The sequence below is a fragment of the Salmo salar genome, chromosome 02, assembly GCF_965601325.2.
Source record: "Salmo salar chromosome 02, fSalSal1, whole genome shotgun sequence".
In the NCBI taxonomy this organism is placed as follows: Eukaryota; Metazoa; Chordata; class Actinopteri; order Salmoniformes; family Salmonidae; genus Salmo; species Salmo salar.
The window spans coordinates 56,228,630-56,254,610 of NC_138292.1; the positions used below are offsets into that span (position 1 = coordinate 56,228,630).

A 25,981-nucleotide genomic window follows, 5' to 3' on the forward strand; every position below is an offset into this window, starting at 1 on the left:
AAAGTTATAGGCTTTTATTGTTTTGGATTTTAGATCATATAATTTTTTTGATGATAAAACTGGGGGGAAAAAATTGACCTCTGTCTCTCTCTCTCCCTCCCACTCCCTATAGGCTGCGTTCCGTACAGACCTGTCATCTCTGCTGGACCTGGTTGGCACGGGGAAAGAGTCACTGAGCTTCATGAAGCGTCGCATGAGGAGGCTGGCATCACAGTGGGGCACGGCCGCCCAGCGCCTCCACGCCAAGCTGCGCCAACGCTGGAGGGAACAGAAGAAGGTAGAGATGAGAGAGAGAGAGAGAGAGAGAGAGAGAGAGAGAGAGAGAGAGAGAGAGAGAGAGGTCCTCTTTGGAGGTCGGCTGTCCTCTTTTCAATAGGCAGTTTGTATAAAGACCGCCAACTGCCTTTTGGGGAGGCACCTGGACCAAACACACCCACCCATCTCGGCGATTTTACCCCTTCCAGGGAAGAAGAATGGGACACTTTTACACAGATTTTACTGGCAAGGAATCGCAGACCTCAGCTACGACCTTCCTCAGTAGGCGAGATGATTGGATCCCCGCTCTTTCTCCCAGCTCCTCCAGCGATCTGCTCCTGCTCCGCATCAGATGACCCAGCTTGGTACACCCCACACCTAACAGGCATGAACGTAGGCTGGCTGAACCCAGAACACGGGACTGGATGGCAGTGGTGTAAAAAAGAGTCTCTTCAAAAAGCCACATCCCTTGTGCCAAGCCTGCATAACAGACTCATAAGCCAGTCAAGCTATAGCTATAAGAGGAAAATATGCTTGTCTAAGACCAAACAGCCCGCTCTCCTCATCAATGTGTCGGCTGTGTCGACCCAGCTAGAACCAGTCTCTGGTCTGCTTCAAGCTGGAAATCCCTCTGAAACTCTTGTATCAGACCCCCCCCCCCCCATGGGTGTAAAATCATTTGTCTGTGCCACAGGGTGGAGGCAGCTAGATTATTGGCTAGCTAGATTATTGGCTTCCCCTATAAGACAGCTGGGGCAGCACCCATTTCCACCTTGACAATCTGGCACACACTTTCTCCACTACACCCTCCCAGTTCTTTTTCTGAAAGACATCAGAGCCTAGAAAAACCCCCAAAGTCTTCATCCCATCTCTGCCCCACTGAAGCCCCCCTGGTAACCGTGGAGCGGACCCCATCTGAAGCTGACCTGCCCACAGCGATTTTCTCTTTCCCCAATTGACTCTAGCTGAGGAGGCCCCCTCATACACCTTTAAAGCGTTTGAGAGAACCTTAACATCCTCAGCACCTGTAATAAAAACTGTCACGTCATCTGCATACACAGACAGTGCTATCGTGGGACCCTTCATTACCCCTGGCACAGAGAAACCAGTAAGCCTCGGTCTTAAAAAACAAAGCATTGGTTTAATTGCCAGACAGTATAACTGTCCTGAAATTGGGCATCCCTGCCTGATACCAATTTGGACGGGGATGGGGCAACTCAACCCCCCCCCCCCCCCCCCCCTCCCCCACCTTCACCATACATGAGGCACCAGCATTCAGTAAACTCATCCAAGACAAAATAATCCCCAAACCCAAAAGCTTTCATTGTTTTGAACAGGTACTGGTGGTCCACACGGTCAAAAGCCTTCCCCTGATCCAAAGAAAGCAAACCCACATTCACATCAGACAGTTTACAAATGTCTAAGACATCTCTTATTCGAAACAAGTTATCAATAATGGAGCGGTCAGGAACACAGTAAGACTGGTCCTTGTGGACCAACAGCCCCAGATATTCTTTCAACCTGTTTGAGAGACATTTAGATACAATTTTAGATTCTGCACACAGCAATGCAACAGGTCGCCAATTTTTTTGAAGAGCCAAATCCCCCTTTTTTGGCAACAATGAAAGCACAGCGTTGACAGGATACAGGAAGAGAACCCTCATGAAAAGATTCACACACCACTTCATACCCCCCCCCCCCCCCCCCCAATAAACCCCGAAATGTGCTTATAGAACTCAGATTGTAAACCATCGGTGCCAGGGGCTCGGCCTGATGAGAGCTGTGTAACTGCAGTGGACTGCTCCTTCAGAGTAATGTCAGAGTCCAAAGCAGCTCTCTGCTCAGGGCCCAATTGAGGAGGTCCATGTAACAACTGTTCAGCACACAGAGAATCACAATCCTCCACCTCATAGAGGGCAGAGTACAAATCCACGGCATGTTGGCGCATTTCACTGTCATCCGTGGTCACCTTCCCATCAGGGCGACGAAGGCAGACCATCTGTTTGCGTTGCTATGTCAACTGTTCTACTGTAGGTAGCATCCATATCCTTGAGGGTAGCAAAGCGAGACCTAATCAAGACACCCTTCACTCTTTCATGGAGAAACGACCTCAGTTCATGTCTCTTGTCCTGTAAGTCCATTAGTCCGGGGTCATTCTGCGTGAGCAACTTCAATTCAATAGATTTGATGTCCTGTTCAAGGGCCCTGATAGTCTCCTTAACTTCAATACCAGAGAGAGAGCGGTATACTGTTGACAAAACACTCGTATTTGGGCCTTCCCAACCTCCCACCATTGTCTCAAGGCCTCAAAATTCTATTTAGTAACACTCCATTTTTCCCAAAACAACAACTTTTCACCAAAGCATCACATCATGTAACCATTTAACATTAAAATACCAGTAAGGTGATGACCTTCGTGGACAGGACAAGTGAATATCAACAGACACATAATGATGATCAGAAAAACCCACGGGAGTAATATCACACCTTCCAACCCTACTACAGTAGAGATCAGATACATACAACCTGTCTAACCTTCCAACCCTACTACAGTAGAGATCAGATACATACAACATGTCTAACCTTCCATCCCTACTACAGTAGTGATCAGATACATACAACCTGTCTAACCTTCCAACCCTACTACAGTAGAGATCAGATACATACAACCTGTCTAACCTTCCAACCCTACTACAGTAGAGATCAGATACATACAACCTGTCTACACCTTCCAACCCTACTACAGTAGTGATCAGATACATACAACCTGTCACACCTTCCAACCCTACTACAGTAGAGATCAGATACATACAACCTGTCACACCTTCCAACCCTACTACAGTAGTGATCAGATACATACAACCTGTCTAACCTTCCAACCCTACTACAGTAGAGATCAGATACATACAACCTGTCTAACCTTCCAACCCTACTACAGTAGAGATCCAAAACATACAACCTGTCTACACCTTCCAACCCTACTACAGTAGAGATCAGATACATACAACCTGTCTAACCTTCCAACCCTACTACAGTAGAGATCCAAAACATACAACCTGTCTAACCTTCCAACCCTACTACAGTAGAGATCCAGATACATACAACCTGTCTAACCTTCCAACCCTACTACAGTAGAGATCCAAAACATACAACCTGTCTAACCTTCCAACCCTACTACAGTAGAGATCAGATACATACAACCTGTCTAACCTTCCATCCCTACTACAGTAGTGATCAGATACATACAACCTGTCTAACCTTCCAACCCTACTACAGTAGAGATCAGATACATACAACCTGTCTAACCTTCCAACCCTACTACAGTAGTGATCAGATACATACAACCTGTCACACCTTCCAACCCTACTACAGTAGTAATCAGATACATACAACCTGTCTAACCTTCCAACCCTACTACAGTAGAGATCAGATACATACAACCTGTCTAACCTTCCAACCCTACTACAGTAGTGATCAGATACATACAACCTGTCTAACCTTCCAACCCTACTACAGTAGTGATCAGATACATACAACCTGTCTAACCTTCCAACCCTACTACAGTAGTGATCAGATACATACAACCTGTCTAACCTTCCAACTCTACTACAGTAGTGATCAGATACATACAACCTGTCCAACCTTCCAACCCTACTACAGTAGTGATCAAGAGGTAGAGAGAGGTACAGTAGAGAGAGAAAGAGGTAGAGAGAGAAAGAGGTAGAGAGATCGAGGTACAGTAGAGAGAGAAAGAGGTAGAGAGAGAGGTACAATAGAGAGAGAAAGTGGTTGAGAGAGAGGTTCAGTAGAGAGAGAAAGAGGTAGAGAGAGAGAGAGGTACAGTAGAGAGAGAAAGAGGTAGAGAGAGAGGTACAGTAGAGAGAGAGAGATAGAGAGATAGGTACAGTAGAGAGAGAGAGCGAGATAGATAGAGAGAGAGAGGTACAGTAGAGAGAGAAAGAGGTAGAGAAAGAGAGGTACAATAGAGAGAGAAAGAGGTAGAGAGAGAGGTACAGTAGAGAGAGAAAGAGGTAGAGAAAGAGATACAGTAGAGGGAGAAAGAGGTAGAGAGAGAGGTACAGTAGAGAGAGAAAGAGGTAGAGAGATAGGTACAGTAGAGAGAGAGAGATAGAGAGAGAGGTACAGTAGAGAGAGAGCGAGATAGATAGAGAGAGAGAGGTACAGTAGAGAGAGAAAGAGGTAGAGAGAGAGAGAGGTACAGTAGAGAGAGAAAGCGGTAGAGAGAGAGAGGTACAGTAGAGAAAGAGGTAGAGAGAAAGAGAGGTTCAGTAGAGAGAAAGCGGTAGAGAGAGAGAGGTACAGTAGAGACAGAGAGAGAGAGAGAGAGAGAGAGAGAGAGAGGTACAGTAGAGAGAGATATATAGAGAGAGGTACTCAGAGGAGATCTTCCCCACCCTTGAGGAAGAGACGTGCCATTTCCAGGCCCAGGGAAATGTGCTCATCTGTGGGGACACAAATGCGCGCACAGGAACACTACCTGATCTAACGAGCACACGAGGGGACAGCTTCATTACAGGCCATACTGTTTCTAACTGTCTTAATCTCCCCCATAGAAACAACAGTGACAGCACCATCAACAAAAATGGAAGGGATCTGTTGCAGCTCTGTAGAAGCCTGGGTCTGTACTTTGTCAATGGTAGGTTACGGGGGACTTTTTGGGGAGATTTACCTACTGCTCACCTCTTGGCCACAGTACAGTAGACTATATGATTACAGACATTGACCCCTTCTCTCTCAGCTTATTCACTGTCAAACCACTAACACCTCTGTATGATCACAGCCAAATTACGTTGTTCCTCAAAAGAACATATGACATAATTAAATCAATGTATACTGGCAATACGTGCAGCATGAAAATTGGCAAGAAAAGAACAGAATTCTTTAACCAGGGGTGGGGCCTTCGTCAGGGTTGCAATGTGAGCCCTTCACTCTTCAATGTTTACATCAACGAATTGGCCACTATTCTAGAAAAATCCTCAGCCCCTGGTGTTAGTCTCCACAGTTCAGAAGTTAAATGCCTACTCTTTGCAGATGACCTATGCCTGCTGTCACCCACATCACATGGCCTACAGCAGAGCCTGGACCTGCTAGAGCAGTACTGCCAGACCTGGGTCCTGGCAGTAAACCTCAAAAAGACTCAAATAATGATTTTCCAGAGACGATCCAGATCTCAGGGAATTAGACCAAAGTTCTCAATTGGTACAAACAATATAGAGTACTCTACACACTACAATTACTTAGGTTTAAATATATAGAGTACTGTACACACTACAATTACTTAGGTTTACAAATAAGCTCATCTGGACATCTTAATGAGGCAGTGAATGAACTGAGAGAGAAAACATGCAGGGCATTCTACGCCATTAAAAAGCCAAATCAAATTGAAATACCTATTAAAATTTGGCTTAAACTAATTCAATATGTCATTGAACCAATTGCACTTTATGGCAGCGAGGTGTGGGGTCCACTTGCAAAACAAGATTTCATCAAATGGGACAAACACCCCATTGAAACCCTGCTTGCAGAGTTCTGTAAGATTCTCCTACATGTCCGGAGAAAAACTACAAACAATGCATGCAGGTCAGAATTAGGCCAATATCCACTAATAATAAAAACTCAAAAAAGAGCAATTCAGTTTTGGAAACATCTAAAATACAGTGACCCACTCTCATATCATTACCAAGCCCTGCAATGCCAAGAGCTGAGCAAAGAAAAGAGTCCCCTCATCCAGCTGGTCCTGGGGCTGAGTTCACAAACCTGTTCTACTAACACACTGAAGCCTCAGGACCAGAACATACAATCAATCAGAATAAACCAAATTACAACACAGTAAAAACAAAACTACATTGCTTATTGGGAAACACAAGCACAAACACAAAGCAAAATGCAGTGCTATCTGGCCCTAAATCGACAGTACACGTGGCTAAATATTTGACCATGGTTACTGATCAAAACCTTAGAAAAACCTTGACAAAGTACAGGCTCAGTGAGCACAGCCTTGCCATTGAGAAGGGTAGACACAGGAAAACCTGGCTCCCTGCAGAGGAAAGGCTGTGCAACCACTGCACAACAGCAGAACCTGAGACGGAGCTGCATTTCCTGACAAAATGTCAAAAATATAAAACAATTAGAGAATGTCATTTTCCCACATTTGAAACCCTTATTCAAGGTTTCAAAGACCTCTCTGATGAGGATAGGCTACCCGTCCTGTTGGGGGAGGACACAGAGAGCTGTGGGTTGGCAGCACACTACATTGCTGCCTGACATAAGATGAGGGACAGTGTCTGACAGACCAATCAACCTGCACATGTCCTCTACTGTATGCTTATTGTTATTGTTGAATGTATGGATATTTTGACCCTTGGTTATTGTTGTTACTGTTGTCCCATTGACAATTTTGATTCACATTTTTATTAATTTTTATATTGTAAATATCCAAAATAAGCTTTGGCAATATGTACATTGTTACGTCATGCCAATAAAGCTAATTGAATTGAAAGGTAGAGAGAGAGGGAGGTACAGTAGAGAGAGAAAGAGGTAGAGAGAGAGAGGTACAGTAGAGAGAGAGAGAGAGGTAGAGAGCGAGAAAGAGGTAGAGAGATAGAGGTAGAGAAGGGGGTGGTTGTCTTGTTTTGTTATTGCATTTGCTTGTTGCCACATTCAGTCAGGGAATTCAGTGGTATTCAGTTTTTGCAGATGAAAGAAGGTACATGAAAGAAAGAGTGAAAGTGAGTTCTCCCTTCCCTGTGTTACCACCTTCAATGAATTCAGTTTGCTCTACTATTGTGTCATGCACACTCAGCAACATGATTAAGTAAAGAGTGAAGGTAAACGAAAGTGAAGGGCAGAGAGAGGGAGGACCGGAGAAATCGAAATAAGGAGCGAACGAGAGGTCATAAAAGAACAGACCCTCATCCTTCACTCCTCACATCTGTCTCTGCCCGTTTCTCTCGCTAAAATAAGCCAACAGGCCTCAAATAGGCATCCATCCACATAGAGCCTCCACAGTATTGATTAATGGAGCCGTCTTGTGCCTCAAACGCATGAAATGGATTTGTTATTTTAGATCGGTCCTCTTCTCCTCTCTCTGGCTGTGTGATACTGTGCTATCTCTACACCAGATGGTTCAGTGCTTTAACTGCAGTTTTAGTGCACTGGTCCAAAGCTGTTTATCATGACGTAATTGGTAGACAGAGGCTGTTGTGTGTGCTGATTAATACTGATAGGGGATCAGTGTACAGCCCCGTGATGGAGTGCTTAATATGTGGATAATATCGGATCTCAGTGTTGACTGTCATTATCTGGTATGCTTGTGTGTCTACCCCACCAGTAGACGACATGTCAGGAACTAAAGAACTAAATAATAAAACACGTGGGAGTCCTCTACAGCGGATTGCAGAAAAGCAGCCTGCCACCGTTTAACTCTGACCCCTGTGCTTCCTATCTTTTCCTCAATCCTGCTCTTCCTCCCTCTCTGCCTCCGTCTCTGACTCTCTCCACTGATGCAATCCCAATTTAGTATTCCTCTCCGGTTCACTTTTTAACCTTCCAATATGTTCTGGGGATTAAATTTTGTTTCCCTTGATTGCATTTGTTTGGTTTGTTTCTTGTGTAAGGAATAACTTCATGGAGCGGAAAGAGAGAGAGAATGGGAGTACGGGAGAGAGCTAGGGAGAGGGAAGGAGAGAGAGACAAAGGGAAAGGGAAGGAGAGAGAGACGAAGGGAGAGGGAAGGAGAGCGAGCTAGGGAGAAGGAAGGAGAGAGAGACAAAGGGAGAGGGAAGGAGAGAGAGACAAAGGGAGAGGGAAGGAGAGAGAGCTAGGGAGAGCGAAGGAGAGAGAGACAAAGGGAGAAGGAAGGAGAGAGAGACAAAGGGAGAGGGAAGGAGAGAGAGACAAAGGGAGAGGGAAGGAGAGAGAGAGAAAGGGAGAGGGAAGTGGAGAGAGACAAAGGGAGAGGGAAGGAGAGAGAGACAAAGGGAGAGGGAAGGAGAGAGAGCTAGGGAGAAGGAAGGAGAGAGAGACAAAGGGAGAGGGAAGGAGAGAGACATAGAGAGAGGGAAGGAGAGAGAGACAAAGGGAGAGGGAAGGCGAGGAGAGACAAAGGGAGAGGCAAGGAGAGAGAGACAAAGGGAGAGGGAAGGAGAGAGAGCTAGGGAGAGGGAAGGAGAGAGAGACAGGGAGAAGGAAGGAGAGAGAGACAAAGGGAGAGGGAAGGAGAGAGAGACAAAGGGAGAGGGAAGGAGAGAGACATAGAGAGAGAGAATAACCATTATTTTGCCTGTCAGTGGCAGAAACAGGGACAGGGAAGGGATCCCAGGAGAGCATGGAATAGAGGAGTCTTTGTCTGTGTGTGTCTGTGTGTACCGTTTTACATTTTCTATAGTATATGCCACTCAACGGAGGCTGTTATCCAGAGAGACTTACAGTGCAGTGAGTGCATATATTTCTAGATCATGTATGTGATCCCTGAGGGAATTGAACCCACTACCTTTGGAAAGAGTGGGCTTTCAAAAAGTTCCATTCCTGCTCTGTCGAACCTCTAGACCGAGTGTGTGTGTGTGGACATGTTGAACTATTTTTTGTGGGGACCAGAAGTCCCCACAAGAATAGTTAAACACGATATATGCCACTCAACAGAGGCCGTTATCCAAAGAGACTTACAGTGCAGTGAGTGCATATTCAGTGCATATATTTCTAGTTCATGTATGTGAATAGTAAACAAACAAAAATTTGACCAACTGGGGACATTTTGTTGGTCCCCATGAGGTCAAATGCTATTTATAGGGCGTTTAGGGTTAAGGTTAGAATTAGTCTTATGGTTAGAATTTGTGTTAGGGTTAGAATTACGTTAAGGGTTATGGCTAGGGTTAGGGTTAAGGTTAGGTTATTGGGTTAAGGTTAGGGTTAGGTTAAGTTTAAGAGTACAGGTTGGGGTTAGGTTTAGGGCTAGGGGTTAGGGAAAATAGGATTTTGAATGGGACTGAATTGTATGTCCCCACAAGGTTAGCTGTACAATACTGTGTGTGTGTGTGTGTGTGTGCGTGTGTGTGCGTGCGTGCGTGCGTGCGTGAGAGAGAGAGAGAGAGAGAGAGAGAGAGAGAGAGAGAGAGAGAGAGAGAGAGAGCGAGAGAGAGAGAGAGTGCGTGTGTGTGTGTGTGTGTGTGTGTGTGTGTGTGTGTGTGTGTGTGTGTGTGTGTGTGTGTGTGTGTGTGTGTGTGTGTGTGTGTGTGTGTGTGTGTGTGTGAGAGAGAGAGCGTGTGTGTGTGTGTGTGTGTTAGAGAAATCCTGACTGACTGACTTACTGTGGGACGCCCCAAAGGCCTCCTAGTGAATTTCAATAATTTCCCTGTCCAGTCAGTTTGAACTAGAACATCACTGAGGCAAACTGTAACAACCCTTATCATTGACGATAATGACTTACTTTTATGCAGAGTTTTAGTCTGAAAGTGATCTGAATTGAAAGAAGGAACTCACCACATCCAACAGCATTTAATACAACACACCTTGTTCAGTTGCACTGAAATACTCAAACACAGAAGCATAGTCCAACACTGAGCGTGGAAATCAAGTATTTCTGGACAAAGAAAGAGAGCTTTGAAGCTCGAAAGCAGTGATAAACAAACTGGATAGAAAGGTGTTTTTAACGATGGAGGAATGGGAATCTCTGCTACGCAGTCGCAGCCTGAGCAACGCTCTTAGAACACGGCGCTATCTAGAACCTAAAGGGTTCTTCGGCTGTCCCCATAGGAGAACCCTTTGAAGAACTCTTGTTGGTTCCAGGTAGAACCATTTTGGCTCCAAGTAGAACCGTTTTGGGTTCCATATAGAACCCCTTCCAACGAGGGTTCTACCTGCAACCAAAAAGTGTTCTACCTGGAACCAAAAAGGGTTCTCCTATAGGGACAGCCGAAGAACCCTTTTGGAACCCTTTTTCTAAGAGCGTATAGGAGAGCTATGGGAGACCAGCATGAACTGCATTTCTCCCTTCAATTCCAGGCTGTTTGATGAGCAGTGTTCACAGTGTCTATGTATGCTGTACTTTACAAAACAATCCTAGCACTTAAACACCCATTATGTGGGTGTGTGTGTGTGTGTGTGTGTGTGTGTGTGTGTGTGTGTGTGTGTGTGTGTGTGTGTGTGTGTGTGTGTGTGTGTGTGTGTGTGTGTGTGTGTGTGTGTGTGTGTGTGTGTGTGTGAGATGACCCCATCACTCTTGGTGTTCCTTAGAGAGTAGACTGACCTCCAACCTACAGTAGCGGGTAAGATACAGTATGCAGCCGTGATGGGACGGGGGTAAAGGGGAGGGTAGAGGCTGTAGTTGGCAGTGCCAGCTTGTGTGCCACCCTCACCCCCCAACCCCCTCACTCAGACATCTGTGCCCTTCGGACTGGCTGGTGGACGGGCAGTGTGTGGGCACGCAGGTTTGTTAGAGCGCAACAGATGCCCGAAGACACACACATACGCACTCGCTCAGGCACGCAAGCGCACAAACCTCCCTACACACCACCAGGTTAAACATTAGTATTCTGCTGGGGTTAGCGCGTTAGCGATGAGTGGAGCTGAGCACTGGAGACACAAAGTATTATAGAGACCTCTTCACTGTAGTGTCATTTCCAGATCTACCACACTCACTCACTCACACACACGTAAAACACAAAGTTTAGACTCACTCACTCACACACTCACTCACACACGTAAAACACAAGGTTTAGACTCACTCACTCATACACTCACTCACACACGTAAAACACAAAGTTTAGACTCACTCACACACTCACTCACACACGCCGGGCCACTCACTCATACACCACCACACACGCCGTTTAGCCACTCACACACCGTAAACACAAAGTTTAGCCCCACTCACACACACACACACACACACACACACACACACACACACACACACACACACACACACACACACACACACACACACACACACACACACACACACACACACACACACACACACACACACACACACACACATATATAAAACACAAAGTTTAGACTCACACACTGACACATTGACACACACACTTTCAACACCTCCATTAGTTTAGGCCCTCACACACTGCGACACACACTTCATTTGACACACACGTACCCATACACACACACACATCAAGGTCACCGACTTGTCAGCGATATACATCGGCCACAGAGCAGGTGCTGTTCCCCTATTTCCTCCCTCTGCAGCTTCACAGATCTTCCTCATACTGCGCTCCACTCCACCACTCCGCTCCACCAAGGTTAGGGTTAGGGCAAGGGTAAGAGTACAGGTTGGGGTTAGGTTTAGGGTTAGGGGTTAAGGAAAATAGGATTTTGAATGGGACTGAATTCTATGTCCCCACAAGGTTAGCTGTACAATACGTGTGTGTGTGTGTGTGTGTGTGTGTGTGTGTGTGTGTGTGTGTGTGTGTGTGTGTGTGTGTGTGTGTGTGTGTGTGTGTGTGTGTGTGTGTGTGCGTGCGTGCACGTGCGCGTGCGTGCATGTTCAATCTCACTCCAAAGTCCCTATCAGCAATAGACATTCTCTTTGCCATTCCTACAGTCACTTTATCCCTATTAGAGACTATGCCAATTATATTGTAGCAGTGGCACTGAGAGTGCAAGATGGGGGGGAGTTGATTTAACACCATAGAAGGTGTAGCAGTGTGTGTAGGTGGTAAGATGGTGTGTAAGGGCACAGGGAAGCAGGTAGATGAGTTGAAGACGAGGTATTCTCTGTTCTTTCACCGTCTTGTCTCGTAGATGTCTTTGCCTCTGGATCCATTGTGGTTTCCGGGTGTCGAGAGTGTTCTTCCTGCTTCGTTCCTTGGGTTCTTTTTGCTGTTAGTGTGAGACACAGACGCAAAGGGACGCACAAATGTTCACACATACGTGTGCCCACAAACACAGACCCTCTGTGACTGGCAGAAGTCCACTGTATAAACAGATACCTCCATATGCATGTTCAGACTCCCTCCTTAGGAGGGTAACAGGGGTGAGATAACTGTGTCTCTGTGTGTGTATGCGTATTCAGACTCCTTAGAGGGTAACAGGGGTGAGATAACTGTGTCTCTGTGTGTGTATGCGTGTTCAGACTCCTTAGGAGGGAACAGGGGTGAGATAACTGTGTCTCTGTGTGTGTATGCGTGCAGCTGTCTATAGGTGTCAATGGTGTAATTTCGGATCAACGCTGCAAGGCAAACGCAGCGTTCCATTGGAAATGAATGTACTTCTGGTGTACCAAAACACAACGACGCTGTCGGTGGGATCGAGGCGTTACTACATGAACATACAACCGTCGAGAATCACTGCAGACTCCCTTTTCAACAGAAAACCGAATTCAAGGTTAAATATCAAGGTTACGTTTCCAACGTCATTCCAGTATGTTTCATGAAGCTGCCTCCCATTTTTACTTCAGTGGAGGGGAACTAACTTTGGCAAATTGAGATGAACGCTACCCATTAGCCAAAAGTCAAATCCCTTTTTCTACAGTACCACACCAGTACTACCAGAGCCAACCCATTAGGTTCCTCACTCAGCAATAGAGTGCCGTTGCCAGCGTGTGAACTGTGAAATTCGTCCCTCCACACTAGTGTTTCTGCATTAGTGCGTGGTTGCCAGATCTGCGTGATATCCCCCATTTTGGCCAAAGGCATTCTCGGGGCCGAAGCCTTCTGCCATCTGCCACCCAAACTGTAATTTAATTGCACTTAACTTTTTTATGAAGCACACGTTTAATATAGGAAGCTTATTAAATCAGGGTGATATTTAATTTCATACCAGTCGCGTTTTTGCTGGCGCTCGATTCGCTATGCATCCCATAGACACTCTTTTGACACGCACGCGCGCACACACACACACACACACACACACACACACACACACACACACACACACACACACACACACACACACACACACACACACACACACACACACACACACATATAGGGGCTTAGAAGCCAGCAGAGATGAGACATGGAGAACTGGTATAAGCTGGTTTTGAAGTTTGTCTATGGCAGGGATGTTTCTCTGGGTCTGTGTTTTACTGTGTGTCTGTTTCAGAATCTATTTCCATCTCCTGTCTTTGATGGCCGTTGTGTATTCTTGTTTTCATCCTAATTACTTTTTAATAACAGACTACTTTTTAATTCGACCTGGGCGACCAGGAGTGTGAAATCGTTTTCTTATTAATGAGACATATCAATCTCATCAGGATCATTAATTCCACTCTTTTGAATTTCGTTCCCTCTGTTCTGGCGCTCATACAATCTGACGGGAGATGGCTAGAGGAGGAGGAGAAGGAGGAGGAGGAGGTGGTGGTGTGTGCCAGTGTTGTTGTTTAGCATCCTGCCAGCCGCTGACTGACTATGTGACTTTTAGCACATGATTAGACAGTGACTCAGGCAACACACACACAGGACAGAGAGAGAGGAAAAGGGAGGATGAGAGGAGGGAAAGAGGGGTAGCAGAAAGAGAGAGAGAGAGAGAGAGAGAGAGAGAGAGAGAGAGAGAGAGAGAGAGAGAGAGAGAGACGAGGATAAAACAGCCTCCAGGAACTTAATGAGGTGTGCCCCGCTGCGTGGAGAAAGGGCTGTTAATCACACACGCACTCTCTTTCTCACACACACACACACATTCTCGCTCTCACACATACACACATACAAGCACATACACACTCACACACCCACTCTGTTTCACATATACACACACACTCTCTCACACCACATACACACGCACTCTTTCACACACACACTATCTTTCTCACACACACACACTCTCTTTCTCCACACACACACACTCTCTTTCTCCACACACACACACACACACACCACACACACACACACACACACACACACACCACACACACACACACCACACACACACACACACACACACACACACACTCTCTCTCGCTCTCACACATACACATACACACATACATGCACATACACACACACAACCACTCTGTTTCACATATACACACACACTCTCTCACACCACATACACACACATACAAACTCACATACACACAAACTCACCACTCTCATAAGCTCATTATGTAAAAGCCAGTGAAAGTTTGTCTCAGTATGTCTATCTGGGGCAGAAGGGCTTTTCATGCTGTGTTAGCTCGTCAGAATTACTCTGCACAGCACCTCTCTGACATGACTGACTCTGGGATGCATCCCAAATGGTGCGCTATTCCCTTCATAGTGCACTACTTTTAGTAGTGCACTATGCAGGGAATAGGGAGCCATTTGGAGTGCAAGCCTCTGTCAAATACACAGTAGGGATGTGTTCTGTCTCTGATACCATAGTGTATTATTACAGTGAGAGTCGGATGTATGATTAACAGTAATGTAGGCAGATGTCCATTGTCTATTGAACACTATAGAAATTCTAGGGAAAATATTTGATAGGTTGAGGATGAACATGTGCTCTTGTGTGTCTGATGCTAATTACTCTATTTTATTACAGCTACAGTTGGATTCTGAACTGATATAAATGATTTCTTGATTTCTAATACACTAGGAGGCAGGGTTGGGGTTCATTTCATTCAATTCAACCTGTGAATTGAAATTGAAATTTGTATTTAAATTGGACACACCACACCAAAAACAAAATTGATATTCTATTTGAATGAAAGGAAGTTGAATTTAATTCAAAGCTATTCAAAGAAATTCAACAGAAAAAATGAAACATGAAAAGGAATTCCTTTGACACATGTTTACCCAAAGAATATGTCAATTAATACTTAATAAGTACTGATACTATTTAAAATATCAAATAGATTATCACTCATAGATGTATTTTATTATGACAATTTTTGTCATGAGATGTTAGGTTGTTCCCTTCCATTCTGGAGTGTTTGGTTTTATCTAATGCATTCTGGGAAATTTTTCTGACTCATTTTTTTTATAACATGTTAGTGAGGTATGAATTATTATAGACAACCTACAACATTATCTTAGAATATTTCAATCATATGTTTAACATAGTGTTGGGTACCATACATGATGTCAAAATTAACATTGTATAGTGTTGTGTTCACATATATAATATCCATTTGAATAGCCAAAACCCATTTGAATTTCATTGAATAAAACTTATATTCCAATTCCATTCAAATTCTGCTTCCTGTGGGGTGTAGTCAATTCAAATTCAATTCAAATTCTGCTTCTTGTGAAGTGTGGTCAATTCAAATTCAATTCAAATTAGCAAACAAGGCATTTGTGGTAAGTACCTGGGGGCTGCCATCTTTATTCCCCTCCCATATTCAAAATTGCTAGGAGGATGAACATGGGTTCATGTCTGGTACTTAGAGAACCATGTCAAATGTATTATTAAGGCTAGTTGGATGGCTGATCACTAAAGCTCTCTCTCAAGTAACCAAAAGTACACGTTTGTTGTAACCCCAGACAAACTCACCTGATTCAACTCATTGCGGGCTTGATGACTAGTTGAAAAGTTGAATCAGGTGTGCTTGTCTGGGCTACAACAACAATGTGTGCTGTTGGGGGTACTCGAGAAGTTGGGGAACACTGATCTAATGTATGCAGATGTTCAGTGTCTGTTCTGTGTATGCTAGCATTCAGTGTCTGTTCTGTGTATGCTAGCGTTCAGTGTCTGTTCTGTGTATGCTAGCGTTCAGTGTCTGTTCTGTATATGCTAGCGTTCAGTGTCTGTTCTGTGTATGCTAGCGTTCAGTGTCTGTTCTGTGTATGCCAGCAATGACTGACTGGCTACGTCTAGTACACTGTGAAGATTGAACACGTGTTCATGTCTGATACTTATAAAACCATGCATTATCGCTGAAGTTGGATGTTTGACTTCTGATGAGAACTTAAGCTCCGTTAATGATGGGCAACGTGATGATATGTAATGTATGCAGATGTTCAGATGTGTACATTGTGTACCATTATAGAACTTCTCCAACTGATCCATCACAATCATACGTCTGTAACATGTAGACTTCACCGCTGATCTCTCCGACACACATTTTTTATTCATTATCTTTATGTATTATCTCAGATTTTATTCTTCTGTTTTATTTAAAGTAGTGATGTAAAAATAGTATATAAATAAACATTTATATTTTCCCGCAGATCCTGGTGCACGTGGGCTTCCTGACAGAGGAGTCAGGGGACGTGTTCAGCCCCAAGGTCCTGAAGGGAGGTCCCCTGGGGGAGATGGTCCAGTGGGCAGACATCCTCACAGCTCTCCACGTCCTGGGACACAACCTCAAGATCTCCATGTCTGTTAAGGAACTGCAGGGGTGAGTCAGCATGTTGTAATGTTACAATGATGTTAATGGGAAACTGTGTTTTGGCTATATCTTGATTTGATCATCTTTTGATTGATTGAATTTGTTTGGGTGTTTTAGTGTTTGGTGGATTGGAAGCGTTTTCATTGATCTGACCACAGCCATTTTGTTTAGTCAGCTATTGGCCAATACACACAGTATGGCAATTAGCATGTGCTTTTATCCAAAGCGACTTACAGATCCTCCAAGGTGATGGTGTTAAAAGGCGCTTTGTGATCAATGGACAGACGGTGCTCGTTTGTATTTGATTGCTGTCCATTTCATCACTTTGACTTATCCCTCATGTTGATCCATAGAATTACAATGGGAACACTTACAGTGGCTATAGAAGGTCTGCACGCCCTTGAACTTTCACATTTTGCTGCCTTAAAATTTGATCTAAAAATGGATTCAAATAGATTTTCAAAGTGAAAGAAAGTTCTAGGAAATTGTCCAAGTAAAACAAAAACTGAAATATCATAATTGGATAAGTCTCTACCCCATTGAGTTAATACTTGGTGGAAGCACCTTTGGCAGCCATTAAAGTTGTGAATCATTTTCATTAAGGATCAACCATCTTTGCACAACTCGTAGGGCAAAATATATGCATTGTTTTTGTCAAAATTGCTCAGGCTCAGCAAATTTGTTTGGGGGATCATTGATGGACAGTGATATTTAACCTCTATGGGCTAGGTGGGACGCAAGCGTCCCACCCGTGGTGCACTCCATCAACAGCAGGTGCATTTCAAGAGCGGCAAATTTGAATCCAAATAAATGTCAAAATTCAAATTTTTCAAACATACAACTATTTTACACCCTTTGAAAGATAAACATCTCCTTAATCTAACTACGTTTTACGATTTCAAAAAGGTTTTACGGCGAAAGCATACATTTAGAGTATGTTAGGACAGTACATTTACAAGAGTTGTGTGTAATGTTGTACCAATTCAAAGACAGGCGTCACCAAAACCATAAATCAGCTAAAATGATGCACTAACCTTTTACAATCTCCAACAGATGACACTCCTAGGACATTGTGTTAGACAATGCATGCATTTTTAGTTCTATCAAGTTCATATTTATATCCAAAAACAGCGTTTTACTGTGGCGTTGATGTTCAGGAAATCGTTTCCCTTCAATAACCGGCAGTCAAGTCAGCACCACAAATTAAATAATTAAAATTAGAAAACATTGGTAAAATATTATATTGTCATTTAAAGAATTATAGATTTACATCTCTTGAACGCAATCAACTTGCCAGATTTAAAAATAACCTTACTGGGAAATCACACTTTGCAATAATCTGAGCACTGCGCCCAGAAAAATACGCGTTGCGATACAGACTAGCCGCCATGTTGGGGAGATCTAAAATCGAAAATACTATGTAAATAATCCATTACCTTTGATTCTCTTCATCAGATGTCACTTCCAGGTATCACAGGTCCATAACGAATGTAGTTTTGTTCAAAAAAGCTCATAATTTATGTCCAAAAATCTCCGTCTTGTTAGCACATGATCTAAGCCCGCCGGACTTCACTTCATGAACGAGGGGAAAAAATATATTTACGTTCGTTCAAACATGTCAAACGTTGTATAGCATAAATCATTAGGGCCTTTTTTAACCAGAACATGAATAATATTCAAGGTGGACGAATGCATTCTCTTTTATAACGTATTGGAACGAGGGTACCCAACATGAACTCGCGCGCCAGGTGTCTAATGGGCCATCATCGTTCCATGGCTCTTGTTCGGTCAGATCTCCCTCCAGAAGACTCAAAACACTTTGTAAAGGCTGGTGACATCTAGTGGAAGCAATAGGAAGTGCCAAAATATTCCTCAGCCCCTGTGTTTTTCAATGGCATAGGTTTAAAGGTAATACAACACATCAGGTATCCACTTCCTGTCAGAAAATGTCTCAGGGTTTTGCCTGCCAAATGAGTTCTGTTATACTCACAGACACCATTCAAACAGTTTTAGAAACTTTAGGGTGTTTTCTATCCATATATAATAAGTATATGCATATTCTAGTTACTGGGTAGGATTAGTAACCAGATTAAATCGGGTACATTTTTTTATCCAGCCGTGCAAATACTGCCCCCTAGCCCCAACAGGTTAAACCTTGTCTCAGATTTTTTTAAGCAGATTTAAGTCAGGACTGAGACTAGGCCACTCAGGAACACTCAACAGCTCTTGGAATGCCAATTGGGTGTGTCTTTTGCATAAACATTTGTGTAATTGTCTCACAGAAAAATACAACCCTATCCCAGGGTTAGGTTATCAGAAGACTGAGGTGGGTTTTCCTCAAACTTTTTTACCTGGGCTTTGCTCCTTTCATATTTCTCTTGATCCTAACAAACTCCCCAATCCCTGTCAGAAAAGTTTTCTATAACTTTCTTTCCCTTTGAAAATGTGGAGTAGGTCGTGTAGATCTGTAGGACCAAAAATATAATTGAATCACTTTTTAGATTACATTTTAACACAGCAAAATGTGAAAACAGTTAAAAGGGTTGTAGACTTTCTATAGGCAATGTACTTTAGATAAAGGACCAATTTTCAGGTAGAGGGCAAGTGATATTATCACTGGGCCACTATTCCCCCTTAAACAGTTAATATCTTTTTAACCGCATCAATATACAGTTGAAGTCAGAAGTTTACATACATTTAGGTTGGAGTCATTAAAACCACAACCACTCCACAAATTTCTTGTTAACAAACTATAGTTTTGGCAAGTCGGTTAGGATATCTACTTTGTGCATGACACAAGTAATTTTTCCAACAATTGTTTACAGACAGATTATTTCACTTATAACTCACTGTATCACAATTCCAGTTAGTCAGAAGTTTACATACACTAAGTTGACTGTGCCTTTAAACAGCTTGGAAAATTCCAGAAAATTATGCCATTGTTTTAGAAGCGTCTGATAGGCTAATTGACATCATTTGAGTCAATCGGAGTGGATGTATTTCAAGTCATACCTTCAAACTCAGTGCCTCTTTGCTTGACATCATGGGAAAATCAAAAGAAATCAGCCAAGACCTCAAAAAAATGATTGTAGACCTCCACAAGTCTGGTTCATCCTTGGGATCAATTTCCAAACGCCTGAAGGTAACACGTTCATCTGTACAAACAGTAGTACACAAGTATAAACACCGTGGGACCACGCAGCCATCATACCGCTCAGGAAGGAGATGCGTTTTGTCTACTTGAGATGAACGTATTTTTGTGCGAAAAGTGCAAATCAATCCCAGAACAACAGCAAAGGACCTCGTGAAGATGCTGAAGGAAACAGGTACAAAAGTATCTATATCCACAGTAAAACGAGTCCTATATCGACATAACCTGAAAGGCCGCTCATCAAGGAAGAGGCCACTGCTCTGAAACCGCCATAAAAAAGCCAGACTACGGTTTGCAACTGCACATGGGGACAAAGATCGTACTATTTGGAGAAATGTCCTCTGGTCTGATTAAACAAAAATAGAACTGTTTGGCCATGATGACCATCGTTATGTTTGGAGGAAAAAGGGGGATGCTTTCAAGCCAAAGAACACCATCCCAACCGTGAAGCACGGGGGTGGCAGCATCATGTTGTGGGGGTGCTTTGCTGCAGGAGGGACTGGTGCACTTCACAAAATAGATGGCCTCATGAGGTAGGAAAATTATGTGGATATATTGAAACAACATCACAAGAGATCAGTCAGGAAGTTAAAAGCTTGGTCGCAAATGGGCCTTCCAAATGGACATTGACCCCAAGCATACTTGCAAGCAAAGTTGTGGCAAAATGGCTTAAGGACAACAAAGTCAAGGTATTGGAGTGGCCATCACAAAGCCCTGACCTCAATTATATAGATAATTTGTGGGCAGAACTGAAAAAGCGTGTGTGAGCAAGGAGGCCTACAAACCTGCCTCAGTTACACCAGCTCTGTCAGAAGGAATGGACCAAAATTCACCCAACTTATTGTGGAAAGCTTGTGGAAGGCTTGACCCAAGTTAAACAATTTAAAGGCAATGCTACCAAATACTTTTTGAGTGTATGTAAACTTCCGACCCACTGGGAATGTGATGAAAGAAATAAAAGCTGAAATAAATCATTCTCTCTACTATTATTCTGACATTTCACATTCTTAAAATAAAGTGGTGATCCTAATTGACCTAAGACAGGGAATTTTTACTAGGATTAAATGTCAGGAATTGTGAAAACTGAGTTTAAATGTATTTGGCTAAGACGTATGTAAACTTCCGACTTCAACTGTACCTGCTCTACCACCCCAGTTAACCCAATACTTCAGCCCATCAGAACCTCAGACCTGGGCTGTGTCCCAATCGACAAGGATGCTGCCTTTTGAGGCAGCTTTCTAGGCAGGATGTCAAAATTGGTATGTCCCAATCCAAAGGTACCTTCAAAATGCTGCTTTCTAAGGTGCTTTCATTGGGCGATTTTGAAGGCAGCATCCCATGTGTCCATCGCTGGGGAGGTTATCCCATAACCCCTTTCAGCGCACTGAAATTTAAATTAAATTAATGGTGGACACAAGTCCCCGCTTGGGAGAAGACGTTCCAGAAGAACAAGGAATAACTTGGCGAAATGTAAGTATAACGTTTATTTATTCACAAAATGATGTTCAACAAATTACTTTCATATGAATTTTCCTTTCAAATGTTGAGTAACTGTTGTTTATCAGCCCGTTGCCAAGCTAGCTAGCTAGCTAACACGCCATACGTGATAGCTAGCTAACATTAGTAGGCGTTCTCGTCCTGATTATCGGCTGTTTAGAGATGCAAACTAAACTAACTAGGCCTAATTGTAGATTCAACCATGTGTCAATTGTGAAGCCCCAGACAGTTTTTAAATCAATGAATTGGTGAACTTGCAAGCCAGCTAAAAGCTTGTACTCTAGCAAATGTGTTTTCGGAGACTAAAGTGGGCACCTGATCGCGTATTACTCCATTGCATTGGCTTGGCAGGAGAAAACAGTTCTGCCCAACCCGTTTGGAGGTCAGACATGTTACGTTTTTGTACAACATCTGATGAAAAATGTAGGAAATGCAACCAGCTGTGTTCTGTTCGTTCTATACCTGCTAGCCAGCCAAGTTATTTGTGCATTCTGTTGATGAGTCTGTTTAGCAAGCTTGCTTGCTAGCTAGCTGCATGTAGTGTCTGTTTACGTAACATTAACGTTAGCTAACATTCCCCTGTCACTTTCCCTTCCCCTATTGTGTTGCACAATTGGGTTTGTTGTTACTAGTTAAAATTAGAGGCTAAGTTATTGTACTCTTACTGTAAACAACTGATCAATATAAAAAATGATATGCAAAACTGTTAACAAAATGATTACACATTAATAAAGGTAGTTGTGGCTTCGGTGACTTTGAGCACTGACATTTGAGCAGTGAGGTTAATTTCTCCCCCCTTGTCTCTGCTTGTTCCAGCTCTCCCCCTGACACCCTGCAGATGTAAAGAATTTGTTGGGAACCTCCCAGCCACCAGAATAATCACCATATCCCAGGATTTTATTAAGGAGTGTGCAACGTCACAATGTTAGATAGAAATAGATTCACCCATGTTATTGTTTATCATGCAGACTTCTCAGGACATTGTAACCTATGAATCTCATTCTAAAATATCAAATTTTCTGTCCCACGGGATTGCACTGTGGGTAAATCTTAAATTTAGACCACAATTAGTTGAAATTAAGTATTAGTAAAGGGCTGGAACAAACACGTGTAAAGTCCTGTCCTGTGTATAAAATGACTATACAGACCGCAATACAAAAAACAATTACTCACAAACAAACATGGGGGAACAGAGGGTTAAATAATGAACAAGTAATTGGGGGATTGAAACCAGGTGTGTAAGACAAAGACAAAACAAATGGAAAATGAAAAGTGGATTGGCGATAGCTAGAAGGCCGGTGACGTCGACCGCCGAACGTCGCCCGAACAAGGAGAGGGACCGACTTCGGCGGAAGTCGTGACAATGACTAAATTTGCCCTCATGTAAAGAACAGTTTATGAATTTATGAATTTATGAGTTTATGAATGTTGGAGGCTAATCTCCTTGAGATTTCCCTCACTTGGGAATGACCTATTTTGTAGAATGGACTGTGCTTTAAGGACTAATGCACAGATACAGAAAAACCGATACAAATGTTAAACATTTATTCAAAATGACAAGTTGATGTCTCCACATGTTTCTGGTTTTGAGGCTTGGGCATCAGGTGCTTGTTGTTCATCTGTCTAATCCCTTGCAAGGAGAGAGAAAGACATCAAGAATATAGCAATGCTGTATTCATTTCATTGAATATATATTCCAGTTTGATATGCATTTATATAATTACATTGGACATGTTATCTTTTATCATGGCAGTATTCGTATCCAATGCATTTAGCTTACATTAGGATGAAGTAGCCAAGGCCCTCTTATCTAGTTAGATTGCATCATCACACCTTTCAATAATAGTTATCAACTAATATAAAACCATGTTATCCTGAACATCAGTGTCTTTTAATAAATGCGCAGGTCTGCTAGTTGTATGAATTAATCACAACGTAAGCCTACTCATAGAAAAAACTTTAGCTGCTGTAATGCAATATTAGTTTCACAGCAAAACACCACTATTCTTGCTATTTAATCATTCTTAAACAGTCAGTAAAATATCTTATTTAGCTATCTCAAAAAACCGTATCCTGTATCATGCATTCAAGCTTGCTTGCTGTCCACAAAGATGGAGCTACAGACCGAGCAATACATAAGAAGAGAACCCTATACCGCAGGATAGTTATTCTGGTCGATGTCAACTTAACTCATGGACAGGTACTTAGGAGATTGATTCTGTTACTTGTTTACTTGTTATTCGTGTCAGATATTTCCATTTTGGGATGGTTGTTCACTGAATTGCTAGCAAACGTCTCGCGCTCGGTGGAATGCAAATGCGTTGTCACATGATGCTGCCTTCCAAATCCCGTCCAGATTGGCAGGTACAGTACCTACTGGGAAAGTTCTACCTACTAAGTTAGTTGTCTTTGGAGGCAGGTAGGCAGCAGGCAGCTAGCTGCCTTTGGATTGGGACACAGCCCTGCAGTCTTCTTATTGAGTTATTTAGTGACCCCATCGATCGTCATTGACCTCCTCTCCAGTCAATGGTGCAATGTTGTGTCTATTTCCACTCCCTTCATCCAGTCAGCACCTCTTCATATATCCCCTTTTTGTGCTGACGGATACAGTAGTTGCCGTCACCGTGCGGTCTCCGGGCGGACCAGACATAAATCTGTCTCATTGGTTAAGACACTCCGGGGCCGGTGTCCATTGTTTGGCTACTAAAAGCAGGGCTAGAGACTGTAAATCACAAGAGATAGTCAAACACCGCCAGCCAGGGTTAGTCATATGGAGATGGATTGGGTAGTGTGGTTGGCCGCCAAACCTATGTTGGGGATTATGAATTGAGTTGTCTTGGAGTAATTTTTTTTCAGCTTCTTTGATATAAGGAGATGTTTGGAGCTGAGTCATGGTTTGTTGGCTTAGCCAATTCCACTGTTTTGTGAGCTTCTGACTAAGTGAAGTGTCCCACTAAATCCCACTCTCTGTCTGTCTCTTTCTCTACTTCTCCTTTCCAAACCTTCCCTTTGTTTCTCTCTCTACCTCTTTGTATATCCTCCTCTTCTCTTCTCCTCTCCTCTTCGTCTGTCTCTTTTGTTCTCTCTTTCATATATTGTCTTCTCTCTGTCTCTGTTTACACCTCTATCTCTCTCTCTCTGTCTTTCTCTCTCTGTCTCTATCTTTCGTTACATTCTCCACCTCTCTCGCCTCAAGTGCGATCGAACAAGGTTGTTTGCTGTAACCCAGCTCACCATTGTTGTCTTGAAACTCTGCAGCTACCCCCTATTTCCCATGACCCCCTGCTTTCAACAGGACAAAGAACATTGGCCTTTTGGAATCGACAGATGTGATATTACAAGCAATTTAGCTGTCACTGGAGGAAACGCAATTATTTTTGTTATTCCCCCTCTATCGGTCTGTCTTTAGATTGGCTTTGATAAACAGAAATTGTTCTATCGATCATTTTTTGGTTAACACATCACTGGACAAAATAATAGGGACATACAAGAGGTTGATATTACGAAGAAGAAGAAGATAACGCTCTCACGATGTCAGCACAAGAGAGCGTGAAGGGTCGTCATTTATTAATATGGGTTAATTTAAATGTGTTGTTTCCCCCTTTACACGTTTGCTGTAGCTCTCTCTGCCTAAGTGAGGACACAGACAAGCGTGCCACTTAAAGATGGCAGACTTTCTGTTTGAAGAGTAAGTATAGATTTTTGTTGGCAGCCAAGTGTGACACGACGTCATGAAAAATGTTTCGTTTCGCCGCCAAGTCACAAACATCCCAAGGCATTGTTTTCAACAGCTTTTCTTGTTTATTTATTTTTCTTTTATCTCAGAAGAAAACCGAAGCCACTTATCATAGAAGCTCGTCTGAAATGTTTGTTTCGCTCGTATCTCTCTGTTTTCTGCTGACAAATTGCAATCAGCGCTTTTGTCAGTAATCAAACGTGGCAGAGAAAACAACGAGGCAGACGGAATACTCGCTAAATAATTCGCCTTTCAGATACAGATTTAACAGATTTGATTCTATTACATTGAGCACATCATCTGGTTTTGAAATCAGCTCAGTTCAACAATGTACACTATATAGGATAACAGCCCACACAAAGAAGGCTTGAAGGTTTGCCAGATCCCCACGGCTCCTGTCTGTCAATGAGGTAGATGGATGGATAGATGATTCTATTAGGATTGATAGATAAATGAGTGGAAGGGAGAGCCTATAGGGAGGAGAGGGAGAGGTACTATAGCAATGATTCAGCAACAGTGGGTGTGTGTGGGTTTTGATTGTATTTACTGTGAACAAAGAAACCTCATATAATCCTATCTGTTGTCCATTGTATTGTTACAGATATGAATGTGGAATCACAGCAGGGTCCAGTCTTCTACTAATATCCATTATTCTGGTTGTGGTAGCTACTGTACACACACACACACCCACATATACACACACACACATGCATTGAATATAGCCCATGCCTGTGTATTCTGCTGAGTCTGCATTCTCCTCTATTGGCCTATAACAGAATTGCATAATGGAGATGATGGCTAATTTACAGACAATTAGATAGACCACATCCCAGGTGTATTACAACAACAACTGTCAAAGACTCCAGCCACCTAAGTCATAGACTGTCCTCTCTGCTACCGCACGGCAAGTTTGGAACCATTAGACTGCTAAATAGCTACCCGGTCTATCTGCATTTGACCCCTTTTTCCACCAACTCTTTTGACTCATCACATACACTGCTGCTACTGTTTATTATCTATCCTGTTGCCTAGTCACTGTACCTCTACCTATATGTAC

At 43.1% G+C, this 25,981-nt stretch overlaps 1 protein-coding gene across 1 annotated transcript in view; it reads left to right on the forward strand.

The window, feature by feature from the left end:
- LOC106588199 (alpha-1,6-mannosylglycoprotein 6-beta-N-acetylglucosaminyltransferase B) overlaps positions 1-25,981 on the forward strand; it is a 170,158-nt gene that overhangs the window by 69,271 nt on the left and 74,906 nt on the right. The window contains exons 7-8 of the mRNA XM_082965092.1: positions 113-277; positions 16,380-16,549. Coding sequence (XP_082821218.1) covers positions 113-277; positions 16,380-16,549 — 335 coding nt within the window. The remainder of the gene's footprint in view (positions 1-112; positions 278-16,379; positions 16,550-25,981) is intronic.